At 39.0% G+C, this 18645-nt stretch overlaps 1 protein-coding gene across 2 annotated transcripts in view; it reads right to left on the reverse strand.

Annotated features, from left to right (window-relative positions):
• The window catches only part of TENM1 (teneurin transmembrane protein 1), a 347960-nt gene that overhangs the window by 127297 nt on the left and 202018 nt on the right, over positions 1-18645 (reverse strand). For both annotated transcript variants that reach the window (XM_072877199.1, XM_072877198.1), the window contains 5 exons: positions 14475-14627; positions 9055-9254; positions 7398-7608; positions 3945-4046; positions 2683-2877 (listed from right to left, as the gene is read on the reverse strand). In XM_072877199.1, the coding sequence (XP_072733300.1) occupies positions 2683-2877; positions 3945-4046; positions 7398-7608; positions 9055-9254; positions 14475-14627 (861 nt within the window). The remainder of the gene's footprint in view (positions 1-2682; positions 2878-3944; positions 4047-7397; positions 7609-9054; positions 9255-14474; positions 14628-18645) is intronic.

An 18645-nucleotide genomic window follows, 5' to 3' on the forward strand; every position in this document is an offset into this window, starting at 1 on the left:
GCTGCAGGAAGACTGCAGAGCTGGAGAGGATTTGTGGGGTCTGAGCAGGGGAAACAATTAGCCAAAAGCCTATTCATGTTAGCTCATGCTTCAGACTAATGTTAGAGAGGCTCTTGGAAAGTTCTTGCATGTATTTTTCAAGTATCAGCGCAAGTACTGTTTTCATAATTAAATTGTAAACTTAACAAACAGTATTCTGTGCTACACAAATGAAGAGATGCTCTCTGCTTCAGTAGGGGAAGACTAAATACTTCAGATGTAGAGATTAACGGCCTCCAGTTTATAGGACCTTTTGACCTAAGAATAAAGAAGTGATCCTTTATCTTTTGAGCTGCTATGCCACCAATTCAAGATCTTATTTCAAGATTTATGTTGTATCTTTTTCAGCCTTCCAGGCTTGTGCACAGCACAATGTAATTCTGAAAGAGGGGAATCGGTGTTCCTGGACAACGCATCTCTTGCTAAGCACAGGACAAAAATACCTGGCAATTTTCTCTCATCCTGAGACAGCTCTTTATTTTGCTGATCTTTTAAAATTATTTGAGTGACTCCATAAACAGTTTATCACTCACTTCACTCACTTCAGTAATGATAATCTGACAGGACAAATTCAAAGGGATCCCATAGCAATGAATACATGTAGCTACTGGTGTTTCCTGGATAGTACCTCTGTTACTATGTCTGCTATGTTAACAATACTGCTATAATACTAAACTCATATTTACATACAATAATGTAATCTGAAATCCTGACAGAATTACTTCCACTACTGCACAAGTTATGTTGTACAACACAGTAAACTGAACAGTCATGTCATGCACACATTGCTACAGTAAAACCCCACGGTACTTGCTTGCACAGGTTTGTTTCATCTACCTTATTTCTACAAAATTCCACCTTTTTTGAAAATTTAAGTACATCTCTTACTTTAAAAAGCCAATGTTTTCACACTCTTAGTTTCAATAGCTCTCTGAGCCCATTTAACTCAATTATTTTTTTCAACCATTTTGCAGGATCACGTTATGGCAAGAAACAAAGCAACTGAAAACAGCAGTCAGCCTCTCACCAGCTACAGGCTTGTTTGGCATCACGGCCTCAGTGAGTAAATCTGCGTATTACTTGCTTTTTCCCATCTGGGTTTTCTTGGTTTTGTCCGTTTCTGAAACTACCAACAACTGAGTATGTCAGAAGCATTCTCTTGATCCTCCCTTTAAAAACTGTACCAGGTATGTCAAATCCATCAAATCCATCCTGGACATTTTTCTGACTAGAGAATTCAAGCCACATAAAAAGCCTCCTCTGTGTGCTACTCAAAAGAATTACCTAAAATCTATATAGCAGGAAGCACAAAATATGCTGTCACTAGCTTCAGGCTAAGGGGACTAGTGAAAAATCATCAAGTCAGGGCAAGCATGAAGAAGAGTTCTGCTTTCCGAGGCTATGCACAGGGGAAGAAAAGTCAAAGCTGATGAGCTATCTCAGAAATGCTAACAGGCAAACAACAACTGCCTCTTTCTATAGATGAGGGCAGAGAGACATTGGTACTACAACCAGCAAAAGTAAAATTACTGGTTCTCAGAATTTCCCACTTTTTATTAGCCAAGCCTTAAAGGATGCCAGTTTAGTACCCTGAACACAGGCTCACAGTAAAAATGACATATGACAACAGAGTTACACAATATGCTCTGGTAAACTGAAACTGTTGGCTGCTCTTTTGGCTTTATATTGTCAGTACATTCTTTGCAGAAAAATCTAAGATGTATGAGAATGACGAAAGGGAAAAGCTGATTACGATCTTCTGATTACTTTGGAGAACCACTACATCATATTTTGTTTAAATGATCTTCTGACTGCCTTACCCTTAGCTTTTGGCCAAGTAAAAAAGTCTGCAGAGGCCCTCTGACAGTGTGTGCTAAGGGACCGAGGTCACTGGCAGCAAGGAGGACTGGGGATGCCAGCCACCCTTCCTGAAAAAAGTATCTGGAGCCTGAGAGAAGAAAAGTGGAGACAAACAAATCAAGATGGTCTCACAGCACTCACAAAAAAAAGGAATCCTTCCTTGCTGGGACGTTTTCCAGGAAACTTTTGGAGGATTGACAATACGCTGCTTGCTGAAAGGCAAAAACTTCCACCCAGTTCTGTTCTTGCTACTGAGCTTCAGTAGAGGGAGGGAACAGAAATCATCCAAGAACTAGGGTCCTCCTGGACCGAAAGAGAAACTGAGTATTTCAGAGGACTGCCCATGCTACAATTATTAGATAGTCTTATTAGACAATGTTAAATAATATTAATCTTTTAGAATAAAAATGTGAATCTTGGAAATTATGTGATCAGCTTCTACTCACTGTCACTGAGACCTGAATGCCTTTACCTTTGATAATTTTCTATCTTAACATTACTTTCTATCAGACAGTAAAGGTCATAGAATCATAGAATGGTTTTGGTTGGAGGGGACATTAAAGATCTTCTAGTTCCAACCCTCCTGCCATGGGCAGGGACACCTTCCACTAGACCAGGTTGCTCAAAGCCTCATCCAGCCTGGCCTTGTGCTTTTGAGCAAAACAGTACTGCTTCACAGTAAGCTTCTCACATCTACGCAAGTTCTCAACTACCTTAAAACAGGTTTGGAGAGTAAAGACAAAAATCAAACCCCCTAACTATAGAGAGGGAAACTTCACAAACCTTCCTCACAAATCTCTCCTTTGTATCCAGGGACACAGATGCAGACACCCATGATACAAGTACCATGGCCAAAGCAGGTTGGATCAATACACTGTTCTTCTGGAACATCACACTCTGGTCCTTTCCACCCATTTCGACACACACAGTGACCTTTCTCATATTCTCCATTTCCGCTGCACAGCACTGGACAGGAATCTGAAGAAGGCAGATTGACCTTTTAAATGTGTTTACATGCTTACATAGACTAACATTTATTGCATTTATTATTCTGTAAAATTGCTTTTCCACTCCAGCCCCCCCATTCTCCGTTTGATTCAAGGGTTGTGACAGGCTGAAATCTTTGAACTAGGTAGTGCAGCAGTAATACAATGTCCTCGTCTCCTCAGTCTGCTTCACTAGTATACCTTAAATTTGACCTGAAATGGGATATCTTAGAAGATAAAAATAATTCCCTCCCCTTGATTGGCCTCTGCAGAAAATTTGCAGTGATGCCTGATTATGATTTTCAGGAAGATTAATAGTTCTTCCCTGTGAACTGAAGCAAGATACTGCCCTTTTCTTCTTTCTTCTAAGCAGACGTAACATTACTGAAGTTTCAGCCACTACTGATCTGCATGTATACCAGTGATGTGGAAGCTTAGTTTTACAATCTGGTATCAATTTCTAAGCCAATCAAACTCTTAAAAAATAAAGTCAATCCTAAATTTGAGGAAACATTGGAAAAACATGAGAACTTCCAGACATCAGATGCAGCAGATGATGGATAATACCGACAGAAATACCTGAAACAGAAATAAGTTCACTTACAATCTTTTTAGCATGTTTTTTGCCCCAGTGCTGGAAAACAGTCTCTAAGCTGCTTTAGGTTTCTTTTCTATGCCCTATTCAAGTTAAGACCACAGAAGCATTTGACTTATGCAATTTTCTCCAAAGTGAAACTGTTTGTCACTTTTAAACAACAGAAAACATTATGCGAAGGTAACATACATTAAAAAATGAATTTTATAATCACGGAGCGGATGCAAAGAGGGGTGGAGGAATCTATTAACTCTGAAAGTCAGGGAGAGAGAAGTGGTTGATGCATCTTAGCTCAAGTACAGCATAAAGAAACTTTCCACGTGTGTGCTTGCACTGTATCTGCCATCTGGCTGGAAAAAGGAATTTAATCTCCTTTAATCACTTCGAAACTTTGCAAGCCCAGCAGTCACACACCATAATCATGATTCCTGTCATGCACTGTGGGTCAGTTAATATGAGATTACCTTTTGCACAATCAGGACCAAGGAATCCCGGGAAACAGTGGCAGTGCCCCGAGATACATTCTCCATTCCCATTGCAATTAGTAGAGCAGTCATCCAGGATTTCTGTTTATTCAGAGAGTTGTGCACAAAGAAAAATACAAATTGGTTGAATTTGAAATGAATGGCATCTTCACCTCACTCTGCAGGACACATCTCAACATACAAATAGGTGCAGAAGCAGTAAAAGGCCCATTTTCATTCATAGGGAGCATAAAACAAAATTCCTGTTCAAGCAGCTTACAAATATTAGATTTTGTCTTGACAGCTTCGAGATAACAAGTGCATCATTTATATTACACCAAAAAGCTTTTAAAGTAAGTGTTCATGTAAAATTTACCACCATTAAAAGCACTGCAAGAACCAGAGTATTTGCTGAAAAATGTCCACCTTAAACACTTTCTTTCATTGCTGAAGTAATTTGTTTGAAACCTGTTTATAGAGTAAATTGCCTTCTATGGTGTTCATTTGAACCATGTGAATTGAATCCTTTGGAGGAGGGTAGGATTTCCACTTCTATATAATCAGATGAAAAAAACAATAGTCTTTTGTACGGTGATGAAACTCAATGCAGTAAAGGACTAACAACTAGATTTGAAGAAAAAAAACCCACCTTCAAGTCTGATCTTAAACTTCCCCATGTTTTATCACACAGCTTTGGATAGTAAACCACTTAACCTCACACATCTGGGGACAGGCTCATATCTGTACATGGATTAGCTGTTTTTAATTTGCACATGTATTTCCTACAGGAATTCAGTGGATTCAGTGATTTATATGGGTTTTATGTAAAGAATATAAAGCAAATCCAAGGCTAAGATGCTCCCATGTGGAGTAGGTCACTGTCAGGCCAGTACTAGGACTGAGGGTCTCTGCAGCCTGTGCAGGCACTGTGCAGGACGGGAGAGGGGCTACAGAAGAGTGGGAACTGAGACTGTTTCATGGGCACATGCACAAAGAGACGCGGGGAAGCACCTCTGGCTACAGGAAGATAGGAAACGACTCCTTTCCCACAAAATATTACCTGTTGGGGAAAAAGAAGAAAATCCAGATCCTTTTGAAGAGTATCTGTCCATGGCAAGTCATTTGGGAGGAAAAAACTTTTCTCAAGAAAGGGCATAGCATTGGAATATGTAAGCTAATCAAATCTGATATACTTTTAAACTCAAAGCTAACTTATCAAAAGATGGGTTATAAGCACATCCTACAACTAATATGAATAACTGAAAAAAGTTTATTTGAATCTTATTTATGGGCATGTGGACAGATAAGGATTGGTTCCTCTTGAAAACTTCTACTCTTATTTAAAAATGTTCCTTTCAGCCTATCAGTTTATACCAAAGAACAGGCATTTGATATGTATCTGTTCATCAGATATCCACAACCTGTACACAGACGTCTGTTTCAAAGTCAAAAAACGAGCTTGTTTTCAGAAGTTTTTTCACAGATATGCTGCTCATTATTAATTTTTACATATTACTGTTCATTATCAGCTCTTCTCTTGCTCCATGTGTACATTTGCCTGTATTCTCAGTTTTCCAGAATCACACGGTAAATGATCCCTACATTGATCTGAAATGAAGAATTGACGGTTTCAAAAGTTACTTCCCCTTGATGCAATGTCCAGTTTGGGCTGGCCTTTATTCAGTCTGTGAAAGTACTTGAGGTATGCCAGATATTGCGTGCAAATTACCTCCTTCAAGGGAAAGTCTGAGCAGAGCTTTAGCTACAGTGTCAGCAAAATCAATTTTGTACATAACTAACATTGAGCAACTTGCAATACTACCTAACAGACGCTCATGAGGAGGGCAGGACTGCTTCACACAGCCAACAGTAGCATACAGCAGAGATACATCCAAGCTCTTGCTCTATTCTGAGTGTTTCAATCTGTGGTCCTGGTTGATTCCTTTGTTGGCAGAGATGTCAAATATGACTCCAGCCCAGTCTGGGGTAAGGAATATGGTTCAAGGATTTTTTTTTTTTTTGTGGAGGCCCCCAAAGAAACAACCAAGAACCATTATGCAAACAAAAGTATGAGAAGAAGATACACAGGTTATGAAAACACAATAGCTAGCATTATTTTCAAATGCATCAGCAGTAGATTCTTGCAGTATGAACCCTCTTTTTCCCCAAAACGTCTTCTTGCAGCCATTTCTGATTAAGTATAAGGATTCCTGCCTGCACTGTGGCTCTCACTGCTCCCCTACTTCTTTTTTTTTTTTTTTTTTTTTTGAGAGTGTATGCTACTTAACAATGAAATATTGGTTAAACCCTCCTGTATAAACCCTGCTGTCTTACAGTAGAAATAAACAAGGGGGCAGGTACTTGGATTCTGATCTGGACTGGAGTTTGGCCAGGTTTTATGCTCTTCATAGAGCATCTGCGAAGATGCTTCATAAATTGCTTGAGTATTATTTTCTCATGGCATTTTCAAATGGCATTTTTTCTTGCTTGTAAAAGATTCACTTTTCTGAACGGAGCAAATATGAACTTTTAAACAAAAACCAGTCATTACAATTCTACCTCAATTTCTAAATTATTTTCCTGCAAGTCCTTCAAAATCTTGGTATTTGAATCATACTGTCCTGCTCTGCAAGGTGTTTACCACCAAGTAAAAATAGCATCCAATTGTTCTAAAGAGCAGATGGCATGTCCATTACTAGTAAAGACATCTTGCTAAACATATGGTAGAACAGGTTAACTAAAGGGCATAGTGGTTAAAGTCTTGCAGCAAACCGAGACTGTCATAAATACAACACTTTACCTAAATTTAAATTCCAAAGAAACCCTACGTGTGAGCACTGCTCACTAACAACACCTAGACTTGCAAACATTTGTCCACCTATATGTACTAAAAAGGCAGCAGGGGTTTGATATGCCGCCAGGACGCTGTCTCCCATATTTGCCTTCTGTGTTCCAAACAAAATGGTGCGTTCCAATAATTCTATAAAACAACAGCATCCATCCATCAAACAACAATCACAACCAAATCCACAAAATCTGCCTTTTAGATTTTCTAACTGACTAAAATACTGGAAATAAGAACCTAAAGCCTGGATATTTTTTGTAGGATTTATGGTTCCCATGTAAACAGAGAGAGCAGACGTAATCTCTTTTACTTTGAGCAAGATAACACCAGAAATTAATCAGCATTTAAGCTATCATATAAAAATCTTAACACACATGAAAACTTCACACTTAATTAATTTGATAACATCCATCTTTAATACATCAATGTTGCTATTTGTCTAATATTGGCATAAACATGAAGTTGCTCCACTGAGGTTAATTAAACTAAGCTGAAATAAAACGTATTTAAAAGAATACTTAAGAGAAGCCGGAATCGAGGTCAATAACTTCTTTTCAAATACACCTTTCCAATGTAATAATCAGAATAACAATTGTAATTCTTCTTACCAATCGCTGTAGTTAGTACAAACACTTGCTCCACTTTCTTCCCATCATTGTAGAATGCCATATGCCAAGCTCCTTGATCCATGTACTCGATGAAACCTGTCTCTTGCAGTGAAGTTAAGATCAGATTCCTGGGAGCTTGCTGAGGCTCCTCTGAGTTTTTAGGTTCCTGTTTAATTAACTGTTTTCCATCCATCAGTTTTACAAAATCAAACTGAAATAATAATGAGCAAAAATTAACCACCTAGCAAATTTTTATGAATCTACTATGCGTGTCTCATTCAAACTGGAATAAACAGTTGAAATCTTAAGAAGAATTGCCTGACTGACTAAGTATTCACCAACGTGGACAGCAGTTGCATAACCTAGTCTATTTAGCTTCAGTTTCCATATAAAAAGCATTATGGCAGGTCAGAAATCTGGCATCAAAACTTGCTGTTTGCTATGGCAGGGTAAATTCAGACTTGCTGCACTAAATACAGCACATTTACTTCAAAAATTACATCTCTCTAATGGGAAGAATTCCAGAATTCCCAAGCTGTAGTGCCTACATTATGCAGTGATTCATCTCAAATGCCAAGAACAGATTAAAGAACTTATTGTTCTAGACCAGATTTTAAAGTGCTTTTCCCTTAATATCAGTATCATATATAAAAACCTAAATAAACTTTTTATTTATATTTAATTTTATTAATGCAAATAAGTATCTATTCTTTATTTGGAAGTTCTTAATACCTAATCAAGTTGCTGCTGACAACTTTAAGACATCAAAGCATCAGAGATGTAAACCTTTCTATGAATCCCTGTTCAAGAAATGCATATATTTCTCTAGGTTTTTCTAGGCATTCTGATTTTCAGCAAAATTCAACTTCAGCTCAACTGAAGACCCAGCTTCACTTAAAGTCAATGACAGCTAAAAGCGCTTATTTCTAAGATCAAAACTCTAGTAAATAATTTTTGAGGTTAGCCTAGAGGATCTCCAGAGGCCCCTTCTAAACAATCTTTCCATGATTCCATACATAAGTTTATCACACTCTATGGAGTGTGATCCTGCTATAAGAAAGCTGAAAAATCTATTCTCCATTAAAATGACAGCTTCATATGCCAAATACATTAAGCCTAAAAAACCAAAAGTTGAATGTGACCAGCAATATTGCATATTCTTACTGCTTAGCTAGGTTTTCTCCTCCAAAATCCCTAGGAGTAAACACTCAAAAATAATCTTCATATTAGAAACCAGAAACAGCTTTTTTTTTTCTTCTATTAACTCTTTACACTGACTATGCAATCTGTTTGTTTTGATGAAGTCGTAAACAGATTAAAGCATTTTCAAACGATCTGGTACTTCATCCTACTGCCCCTGCAAAGAAGACGCTGGAGCTACACAGCAGCACAGTGTGTACCTGTCCAGCCTCCCGGACAGTCACATCGCGGTGGTCACAACCGCTGACCTTTCTGGCCCGACGCTGTCCCTTCCTCTGAGAGAGCATGGTTTGAGGGTATAGCTAGACCTCGGTAAGAGAAAGGGATAAACAGACTGCTTTTTGTGGTTACAGCCAGTCCCTTCCTCCCTCCCTGCTTTGAAAGTGTATTGTGAACATTGGCATCCACTGCTGTTTGAAAAGGTAAGCATGACAGAATGAGTATTATTGCTAATTACCTGAGTGTGAGTAGGCGGAATGTTTCTTCTGCCATAAATTCCCAGCAGAGAATCCTTCGCCAGTGAAATGTTAAATTTCAGGTACATGGGGTGATGTATAGTAATCTGAAAGCGCCAGAATAAACCAGGGGGGATCGTCTGCATAACTTGTGCTCCAATCTCAACTTCTCCTGTGTCTATGGCCCGTCCCTTCTGAAACACTAATTTTCCAGAAACAAACAAAACAATCAGTTGCGTATTCATGGCCGGTGAAGATAATAGGTCACGAGGTATAAAAGTGCCTTAGATATATCGGGATATATTGAAAACAACCTCTAAATGGAGGGCGTTTCACTGAAACCATTGCATCTTTTATTAAACTATTTGAAAAATACAAATAAACTTGCATGCAATATTTACGACAACAGGCGTTGCAGAGCATTTTTGCCCTGGAAATCTTGGAATGCTTTATTGAATATAAAAAGGTAGAATCGCTGCTGCATAAACCACAGTCTTTACCTATCAGCTATGCAAACAAACCCCATTCAACTGAGAACGCACAGAGAGAAGGCAGCGGGAGAGCTTCCTCTGGCACGTATTTCAGACTACTGTCGAACGGGCATTCCATAAGCTACACAAATGGACACCAGCGAGGACAGAAAACCCATCAAACCTGGTAGGTCAGAGCCCATGTCCAAACCTGGATTTCTATTAATCACCATTCCTAATGATTTTATTATGGTAGTGATAATCTAGTCCTGGAGAAATAAAGACCATCTGTTTTGGCTTGGACTTCCGGCATGAAAGCCTAACAGGGGGACGAGGATAGGGACAGGCAATCTAAAGAGAAAACTGGCATAATTTCATGATGCCTAACAATACATTTGCAGACATCTACAGTATGTAACTTCACACATGGGTATGAGAGAGCTGAAATAGAAAGGGAAATGGAATGCGTAAAGAAGCCATTGCCAAACTAAACTGGAGCTGGCTTGCTTCGCTGGCTTTTATCACCATCTTTGTGTATTTTAATGCCGGTCTGTGATCAGCATCCTGACATGCTGCAAATCACAGACCCCATCCTGCTAACATCTGAGCTAATTCCATCCTAAGTTTTGCAAAACTCTAACTCACATTTCCATACTTTCTCTTGACTAGAAAAAAAGCAGGATAGTATGCTGCATTGGAGGAAGAGCCAAGAGAAGAAGATTGAATTCAGCAGCCATATCCATTTATGTTTCATTTCATTCCAGTATCACAGTGAAGGATAAAGAAGAGCAATCAAAGTGACTGGAGCCTCACCTTTTACAATAAGGCATATAAATATCTAATGCAACATAATGTACATGAAATTTTATAAATTGCCATTGGAAATGAAAACAGCCGTAGCAAAGCTAGGGCCAGCTCTTTCCTGAATGTATTAATAACAAAGATCCTCAGTGGGATCTTACATAGGCTTTAACTACTGTAGGAAGTACTCAGCATTCTTAATGAACAGAGATTTAATTTACAAGGCAGGAGCAATTCTCAGGGTACTGGATCTTCCAGCTTTTCAGCTGCTTTGTGTCACCAAACTATAGCAAGAACTAGGAGCTGACTAGCACCTACCACGTAAAAGCATCTATTTTTAGAGCACAGAACTTGCAATCTAATAATCTAAAAATACACCTATTACTTAGTTCATGAGTTAAAATATTTCCAAATTGCTACTTCAACAATGTTCAAGGTGAGACTACTTCTGTCGAATTTGCTTCATGGAAAAAATCTTAAATGTCGAGTTTTGAAAAGAGAATTAAACTTCCTATGTTGGGCAACGAAAGTGGATCCCTTCCCACCCCAACCCATACAAGATCCTGCTTGGCTGATGTAAATTTAAAAACCTTTTCCCATATTTCCAGTACTCCAGAGATATTAAATCTTAATGATTCTTTGCAAGCAATTACCCTGGGTTAAGTAAAACACTAAGGAACTTTTTGGTGATATTGACACATGGTAATTAATGTGATTCAATTACAAGACAGTAGAGCACTAAGTAAAAAGTCAAGGATACAGTATCATTTTTGAAGTTAATGGCATTATTGGTTGGTGTTCAAGGTCCTTTAAAATACAGTAACTGCTTCTTAGTTTGTTGAAGTGAGAAGGCCTGTTTCTTTGTTGAAAATAAAAAGCATTATGTCTTTAGGCAGGAAGTATTTTCACTAATTGATGTTATCAAATTATGCTGAATACCATGTTAGTGTTGCTAGGCTCAAAACTACATATCTCTGAGTTTTTCCACATTTGGCTTAAAATGCCTTTGCTTTAGTAATAATTTTATGTAATCCTTAAAAAACCAGATGCACTTAGATTTACTTTTATCTCATTACACAGGAAAGAAGTGCATGCTGCTGTTCACAACGGTAACATGAAAATATAGAGATTATCTACCACCTACTGAAAGTATGCATTTGCAGCATCTCTGCCTTTCAAACACTATTTTTTCAGACAACCACATAGCATGAAAAGGCTGTAAGAGCCATGGCTGAAGTGCACGTTTTCGTATTCACTGACCCAGTGTGCTTTCTTCATAGAAAAAGAATTTAGCTCTGTTTCTATGCTTAATTGAACTAAGCAGGTATTTGGCTGTACAAAAAAGGCATCTGAAGATACACTATTCACAGACTATCCTCGTATACTTCCTTGCTCTTTCTTGAAAAAGTCTAAAATAAGTTTTTAAAATTACAGTGCTGCAATATAAGTTCTGTTCTTGTTCTAAAAACATCTTTCTCATAACAACATTTTTCTTATGCCAGCATATCATTTAATTATCCATATTCAATTCCTTGTATGGCTCCCAGCCTTGCCAGCTGGTATTAATTCTTCCCTATTCTTTCTAAGCACACTTTCCTTGCAAGTCTAAAACAGAGATAGATTCCTAATCACAGGTTTCTTTTGGCTTCAAGAAAGTAAAACTCTGAACAGCGTGGTGCCAATTATCTTCACAAGAAAGTACCCATATGCTGATTATTACTGATCCTGAAACAATCAATCTCCTTGTACTCCCCTGGTAAATACCAGCATCAATAGGATGTCTGAGTTTTTAATCACTTTACTACATATTAAAATGTTAACTCATAGCCGTGGGTCAGTGTGTTATAAAATGACTTCTTAAAGAAATCTGACTTGCTGGTTTGTAAACTTGATTTTCATTAAAAGATTAGTTAAAATATATGCTTTCAACGTCTGGAAAAAGCATTCTGTGCTGCTGCATTGAGCTGGGAAAATGGGAGGTCACAAGATCTGACAGTAGTTATTTATCCCTGTGAAATCACATCAGAGGCTTCAAGTTTACAGGCAAAGTATCAACTTCCTGTGGTATCCTGCTGTAGTGAAAGGAGTTGCCTGTTTCCAAATCCTCCTTCCCAGCACATCTACATGGAGAATTTGGTATGAGCACTGGCAATCAAATTACTTATATATATTAAAAATGACAGAAAGAAAGAAAACCACCAGAAATTAGCCACAGCCAGACTATTCATTTATTAATGCCTGGTACTAAGTCCACATGATTTTTCTTGCGTTTTCCCAAGTCTATACTCCCTGTTAGCATACACCCTGGATTACAGGTTAACCCCCAAAACGTGAAAGGGGACAAGTGGGACAACAGTCTAGCTATATTCAAGACCGACCTCTGAAACTGCTGGATAAGCCCTCACTGAAGTGGTTCTGCTATCACAGCCCTCCATGCTTTAGTGTTGCGGGGGAATTGCATAGCTACACAAGACATTGGGATTGCCTGGGGCAAGGCAGGTGCTTTGGTTTTTTACCTACTACATTGAGTCTCTATTGACTCACATATTCTTTTCTCTGTTCTCAAGCACCTGATTTTTAAGATTTTTGATGTTTTTGATGTTTTTCCTGCACACCCTCCTTTGGAAGCCAAATGCTTTGGAAGAGCTTTTATTAAATCTGTAATATATTGACAAAATGATTTAATGTAGTTGAGAAGAACTATTTGACATATTTTCTATGGTGCACCAGGACAAAAATACAGAAGTGTATAAAACATTTACTGCAATTCACTGCCAATCCATTCTAAGGGACGAGATAATGGATAACAACATCATTGTCTCCTTACATATATTTCTATTGCTCATTTATCTAATATGATCTCTATCCAGTTATGCCACAGTGATTTGTAAGACTATTGATGTGAGATGTAATCTTCCTTCTGGAGGGACTGGTACAACCACGTCCCACCTTGTCTCATATTTACAGTCATAGATCTTACCTGGCATACACAAAATCAGATCACTGCTCTGCTCTAGAATTTGAAACCTCTGGAAACCTCCTATCATTGCAGAGCTCTCAGTATAATTTTACCTTCCTCCTAACAACTGGAAACGCTAGGGTTCATATTCTACTGCCATTCACTTTTCTCTGATCTAATCTGATTCATCCACTTTCTCTGAGTATCATAAAAAGAAATGGGAGGGCCATCTACTTCTTACAGTCGGAAAGCATCACCATGGTGGTCAATGGGAAGCATGGGCCATATTGGAGTAGGTGATTTAACAACATTAAATGACAGGACTTGAGAGAAAGGAATTGTGCATCTCAGAGACAGTCCTGCTCTCTGTTTCACACTCCTTGCTGCACAGTCCACTCCTTTCCTATGCCCGCTCTGGCACTTCTCTGCCCCTTCAAAAGAGCCGGTTCAGCCACTTACATGGCAGAAGACTATTCGCATTTTTAATGAAGCCATTTTCTGCTGCCATAGTGAACTGACGTGTCTTGGTCGTGCAGGAGACAATCCCTGCAGTGGGCACGGGGACGCAGGGAGGTGCGCAGGGAGCGAGCGGGGGCAGAGCAGGACTGTCCGCCTCGCAGCAGGGAGCTGCCAGACTGGCTCAGGCATTTTGTGAAACCTCAGTAGATTCCTGCGAGCTGATTCACTATGACTGGTTAAGCCAGGATGTGACAGGACACTGCATTTTAGCTTACGCCTTCAAGAACTGGATGCTTTTAAAAGCATTAAGATTTCTACCCTTCTGCATATTCTGACCTGTCAGTACAAAGGGTTTCACTTTGCCTAAGACTGACTTTGCTTTGCAAGACAGGCACGGCAACAAGCCCTTTGCACAAATGGGAATAAGGAGAATATGGTCTCACGTCCCCGTCTTAAGACAGAAGCCAAACGCTCTAATCTCTCTTCTCTCGCAAAAGAAGGGTGATTATTTTGCTATTGAACATTACCTTCCTAATGGCTTGGGTTGGTTGCTAATTTCAGTGAGAGTTCTGCTAAAGGAAACAAACTGGTTATGGGCTTTTGATACCTGTTTTAAAATTACACTAGAGAAGATAGAACCTGAACTCAAAATACTGTCAAACTGTAGCAAATACGGAATCTGAACAGTAGTAATGTTTAAATATTCGTAATCTGTCTTCGCATTCACACATACCTTTTTTTTCCGTTTTATCAGAAACTTTTCCTCCGATCGGTGAGTAAGTAGTATCCATGGATTCTGTTCCTTTATTTCCTTTGCTAACTCCATTTTCATACAGCTGCCCTTCAACAGGCTGTAGTTGCCAGGTTAAACCAAACAAGTGTACTGCTGCAAAAAAATGAAGACCAATTAACTGATGTCTAAGCTACAGCACCTTCAGTCAGACTAAGAAAGAATGCTATGACCCAGTTTCTGCGAAGTCAAGTATTACTTCGTTCTGTTAGTAATAAATCAGAATTTCAAGGGGTCTAATGAGCAATTTACTAGTTTACCTTAAAACTCAATGTTTAATGAGTTTCCACACTTTCTTTTGGAGCTCAGCCAGGTTAGGGTGATGAATTTCTATAGCAATTAATGGAAATACTTGCAATTAAAAGGATAACAGTTGAAGGCATTTAATATTGTGTGACAGATTCTAACGCTACATCAGTGTTGTCCCTCAGCTTTCAACTGTCAAAGAGCTCAGAGTTTGTTGATTAAAACACTGCCACCAAGAAAAACTTCTCACCTTTCCAACCCAGTTCCAAGTGAAACTGTGCCCACTGCATTCCCAAATCTTTTCACTTAGGTTAAATATTAGTAAAAACACTGACTCCATGGATATACTCTAGAATTACACTGCAGATAAAAAACTGGCTCCAGATCTAAAATATACGCAATTATTCCACAACACATATTAACAGAAATAGAGTTGTTATTTATGTATGCACTGGGAAATCTACTAAATTAATCCTTTTATGAAGTCATAACCTATCCTTATTACCATAGATTGGGGCTGCCTACTCCACTTTGCCTGCACAGCCATTCACTTTTTCTGCTTTTCTTTCTGTTGTTTCTGATCCGAGGCATCGAAGGATGGTAGGAGAAAGACAACAACAGAGGATCTTATTTTAAGCATAATATGATAGTACTGCAGTCATTCTAGACAATTACCTAGGTCTTACTGAGGAGGGCAAATTCTTCCAAGAAAAAGGTTGCCTTTGCATTGAATTAACTCAGCAGGGAGAACCAATGACCCACTAAAATATGGATTGAGGACACCCCCCACAGAGAAGCTGAAATTGCCACATAAAGAGCGAAATCCGAGTAGCAGGCTCTTCAGCCACATGCAGCAATTTGCACTGGGTAGGATCTGCCCACAGTGGGAGCCTAAAAGGCAATAGATTTGCTCTTCCTGAATCACGTAGGAACCTCAGAGACTCTCAGGAGAAGTAAGTGCGATCTAGAATGGGTCTTGCATTTAGAAAGTACATTGTTTTCTTTTGCATTTGCACATGCTTTAAGGAAAACAATCTCAATACAAACAGGAAACTTAGAGTCTATTATCTATTTTCTATGTGTTTGCTCACAATCCTCCCTTGCACGCTGAAAAGTTAAATTATAAAGCAAAACCCCATGCCTTCAATGGGTTCCTGGCAAGGGCTTGCCAAAACTACCACAGGAATGCAAAGCTGCCAATCTACAGTCATTAATTCCAGATCTGTGCACTCCTGGATCACCCAGACACAGATACATGATCCAAATCAAGCAAATGAGAGCATTTCTATCAAATTAGTGAGGTGACAGTATTTGTGACACTTTTTTTTTTTTTTTTTTTTTGGCTTCAGGAGAAGAGAGCCAAATTTACTGAATTCAGAAACCACTGCTTCCCCATCAGATCTGGGCTCTGGAGACACACCACTGGACAGTAAATTCCCACTCCCCAGAATAGATACTGGAAGCTTACTCCGGTGTTAGTGGTGAGATCTCAAGCCAGCGACTTGCCTGGATTGCTTCATATTCCACGGACTTGAAACCATCAAGGCACCATGCTAATACTTTAAAAAGGCTCTTGCAGTCGGATCACACAGACCTAAGCTCTGATCTTTGATCTTATTAATGCAAGACAAATTACTTCTATGTACAGAAGGTACAACAAAAATCAACATGCCTTGACATCTCTAAAGCAGGTGGCTCTTGCTCCTGGCTTGAGCTTCTGGACATTATTATGATTTAAAGATTTAATAACAACAAAAAGGAACAAACTTCAATGGGATTGATAACTAATGAATGTCCACTTCATTTATACTAATGCAAATAATTGTATCAGCCCTTGAAAGAGATCAACACTAGATGCAAAACGTAACTGCACACATCACTAAGCTTTCAGTGGTTATAGAATCATGAATATGATCTAGTTGCTTTCTAACGCTATTTCCATCGTTGCTATTATTAATTTCCTAAGACAGCATTTGCATGTGCTGCAGAGGGTACGTCACAAAGCAAGGACTGGATATGTAATGAACATTTTTCCTTACTATATGTCTTTTCCAGATTACGTACACTATGCATTTTGTCATCCATTTGCACCAATTCGAATAGTTTGCTTGCTTTGTCTTCCTTCAGGCTGGGGAAGTGTTCTTGTTTTTACAGTTCGTGCCAAAGCTTGGCAAGCTAGCAAAACTATTTGTATGTATGCTTGACAGTCAGTTTCCTCCCTGAGAAACACCAACGGCATTGTAGAGATGATGGTCTCTGCCAGCCTTGGACCTGTAGTCCACGGGAGATGACACGGGATATTGGTAGACCAGCTTCACGTTAAACAACGTGCAAGACCGAGTGCTTGAACAACAAAGCACATTGCTATGAAAATAAGGTCTACTTGAATTAAACTGAATGAATTCTATCACTGCAGAAACCTGGTCATCTTGCAATCTGAAAATCAATCCAATTTTCATTACATTAGCTATAGCTCTTGAGAAATTATCTTCAGATCCAGGTATCACTCTGGTAAAACCAGACCATGTACACCAGTAAAGCCATTAATTCTTAGAGATACCTTTTCAGAAGTTAACTACAGGGAATAATAAATGTTTATTTAGCAGACACAGAGCCTTACCTTGCCTCTTCATTTTCTGTGATACTTTTCTTTTACCTAGGGTATACATAATTCCTACAAAGCTTGTGCTTCCTACAACACATGTACATCATGTTTCAAATATACAGATATTTCACCAAATAAGATTAAATAAAACTTTCAAATCTCTCTCTCTCAAATCTTTTTAGAAATAAGTAGGCACATACTGAATTTCATTAAAAAGCTCAAAAGAACTTATCTTTTGAGTCATTCTCTCTTTGATTTTTCTAGTGGATTTCTGGCTTTTGCTTTTCCCCTTTTACACAAAGGGGCACAGAAGATGCCGTGGAATTCAACAGTGGGCCACAATGTCATTTCCCACAGCATAAATCCATTTGTAAGATTCTCAGCTGCATTTCCCATGGGTAGTGCCCAGGTATAAGACCCTACTCCACAGACCAAGTAGAAGATGACACCGTCACTCTGTCCCACTTAGGACTGGGCTGGGTAAAAAGGAGGGCGATTCACTTACTGATGAAGGTCTCTGCCCTTTCCTCAAAGTTCAGCCTTCCAGACTGATGTTTACACAAAAAGACCTCGACTGCAGTACTTTTGAGTACTGGAGGCTGGTTGCTGACTAGCATTACCAAACCCCACCATTATGACTAAAGATGCATTATTGGATGTAACTCAAGTTCCCACAGAACACAAAAAACAGCCTTTGAGATTTGATGACTACACTGGTATTACAGAAGAAGCAAAAGCTACTTTGGCTCTGCCTACCTGGCATTCCAGAAAAATTCTGCAATCAGATACCCTGTATTTTGCAGCACCTAAAATGCCTCAGCTGCTGGCAGAGTGCGTAAGGTCATTGGTGAACTGCTACAGTTTCAAGCAAAAACCAAGGACTACCAGGCAAGTGGAGATTAAACAGCTTGTTAGCAGCATCAGTATGCTTCACAATTGCAAAATTCATACTTGAAGTTAGGAGGGGCTGTGGTGAGACACCAGGAGCATCAGCCCATAACATCCCCTCGTCTGGGCCTAACTGCACCTCTCGTTAAAAACTGAGTGCCAATATTCTCCCTGCTAGTAGCAACCGCGCTTCTTTACCTGGCATTCTTGAACTTCCAACTTGATTTCTCTGTGTCCTTGGTTCTTCCATCCTACTGCAAAGCTCATCTGAAAAGATATTCTTTCTTGGCTTGCTTGAACCTCCAGTATATTCCCCCCTCTATCATTCCATTATTACTTTGCTCTGTGTTATTTATGAGTTGCATTCTGCCATGA

This window comes from Ciconia boyciana, chromosome 12 (assembly GCF_034638445.1).
Source record: "Ciconia boyciana chromosome 12, ASM3463844v1, whole genome shotgun sequence".
NCBI lineage: Eukaryota > Metazoa > Chordata > Aves > Ciconiiformes > Ciconiidae > Ciconia > Ciconia boyciana.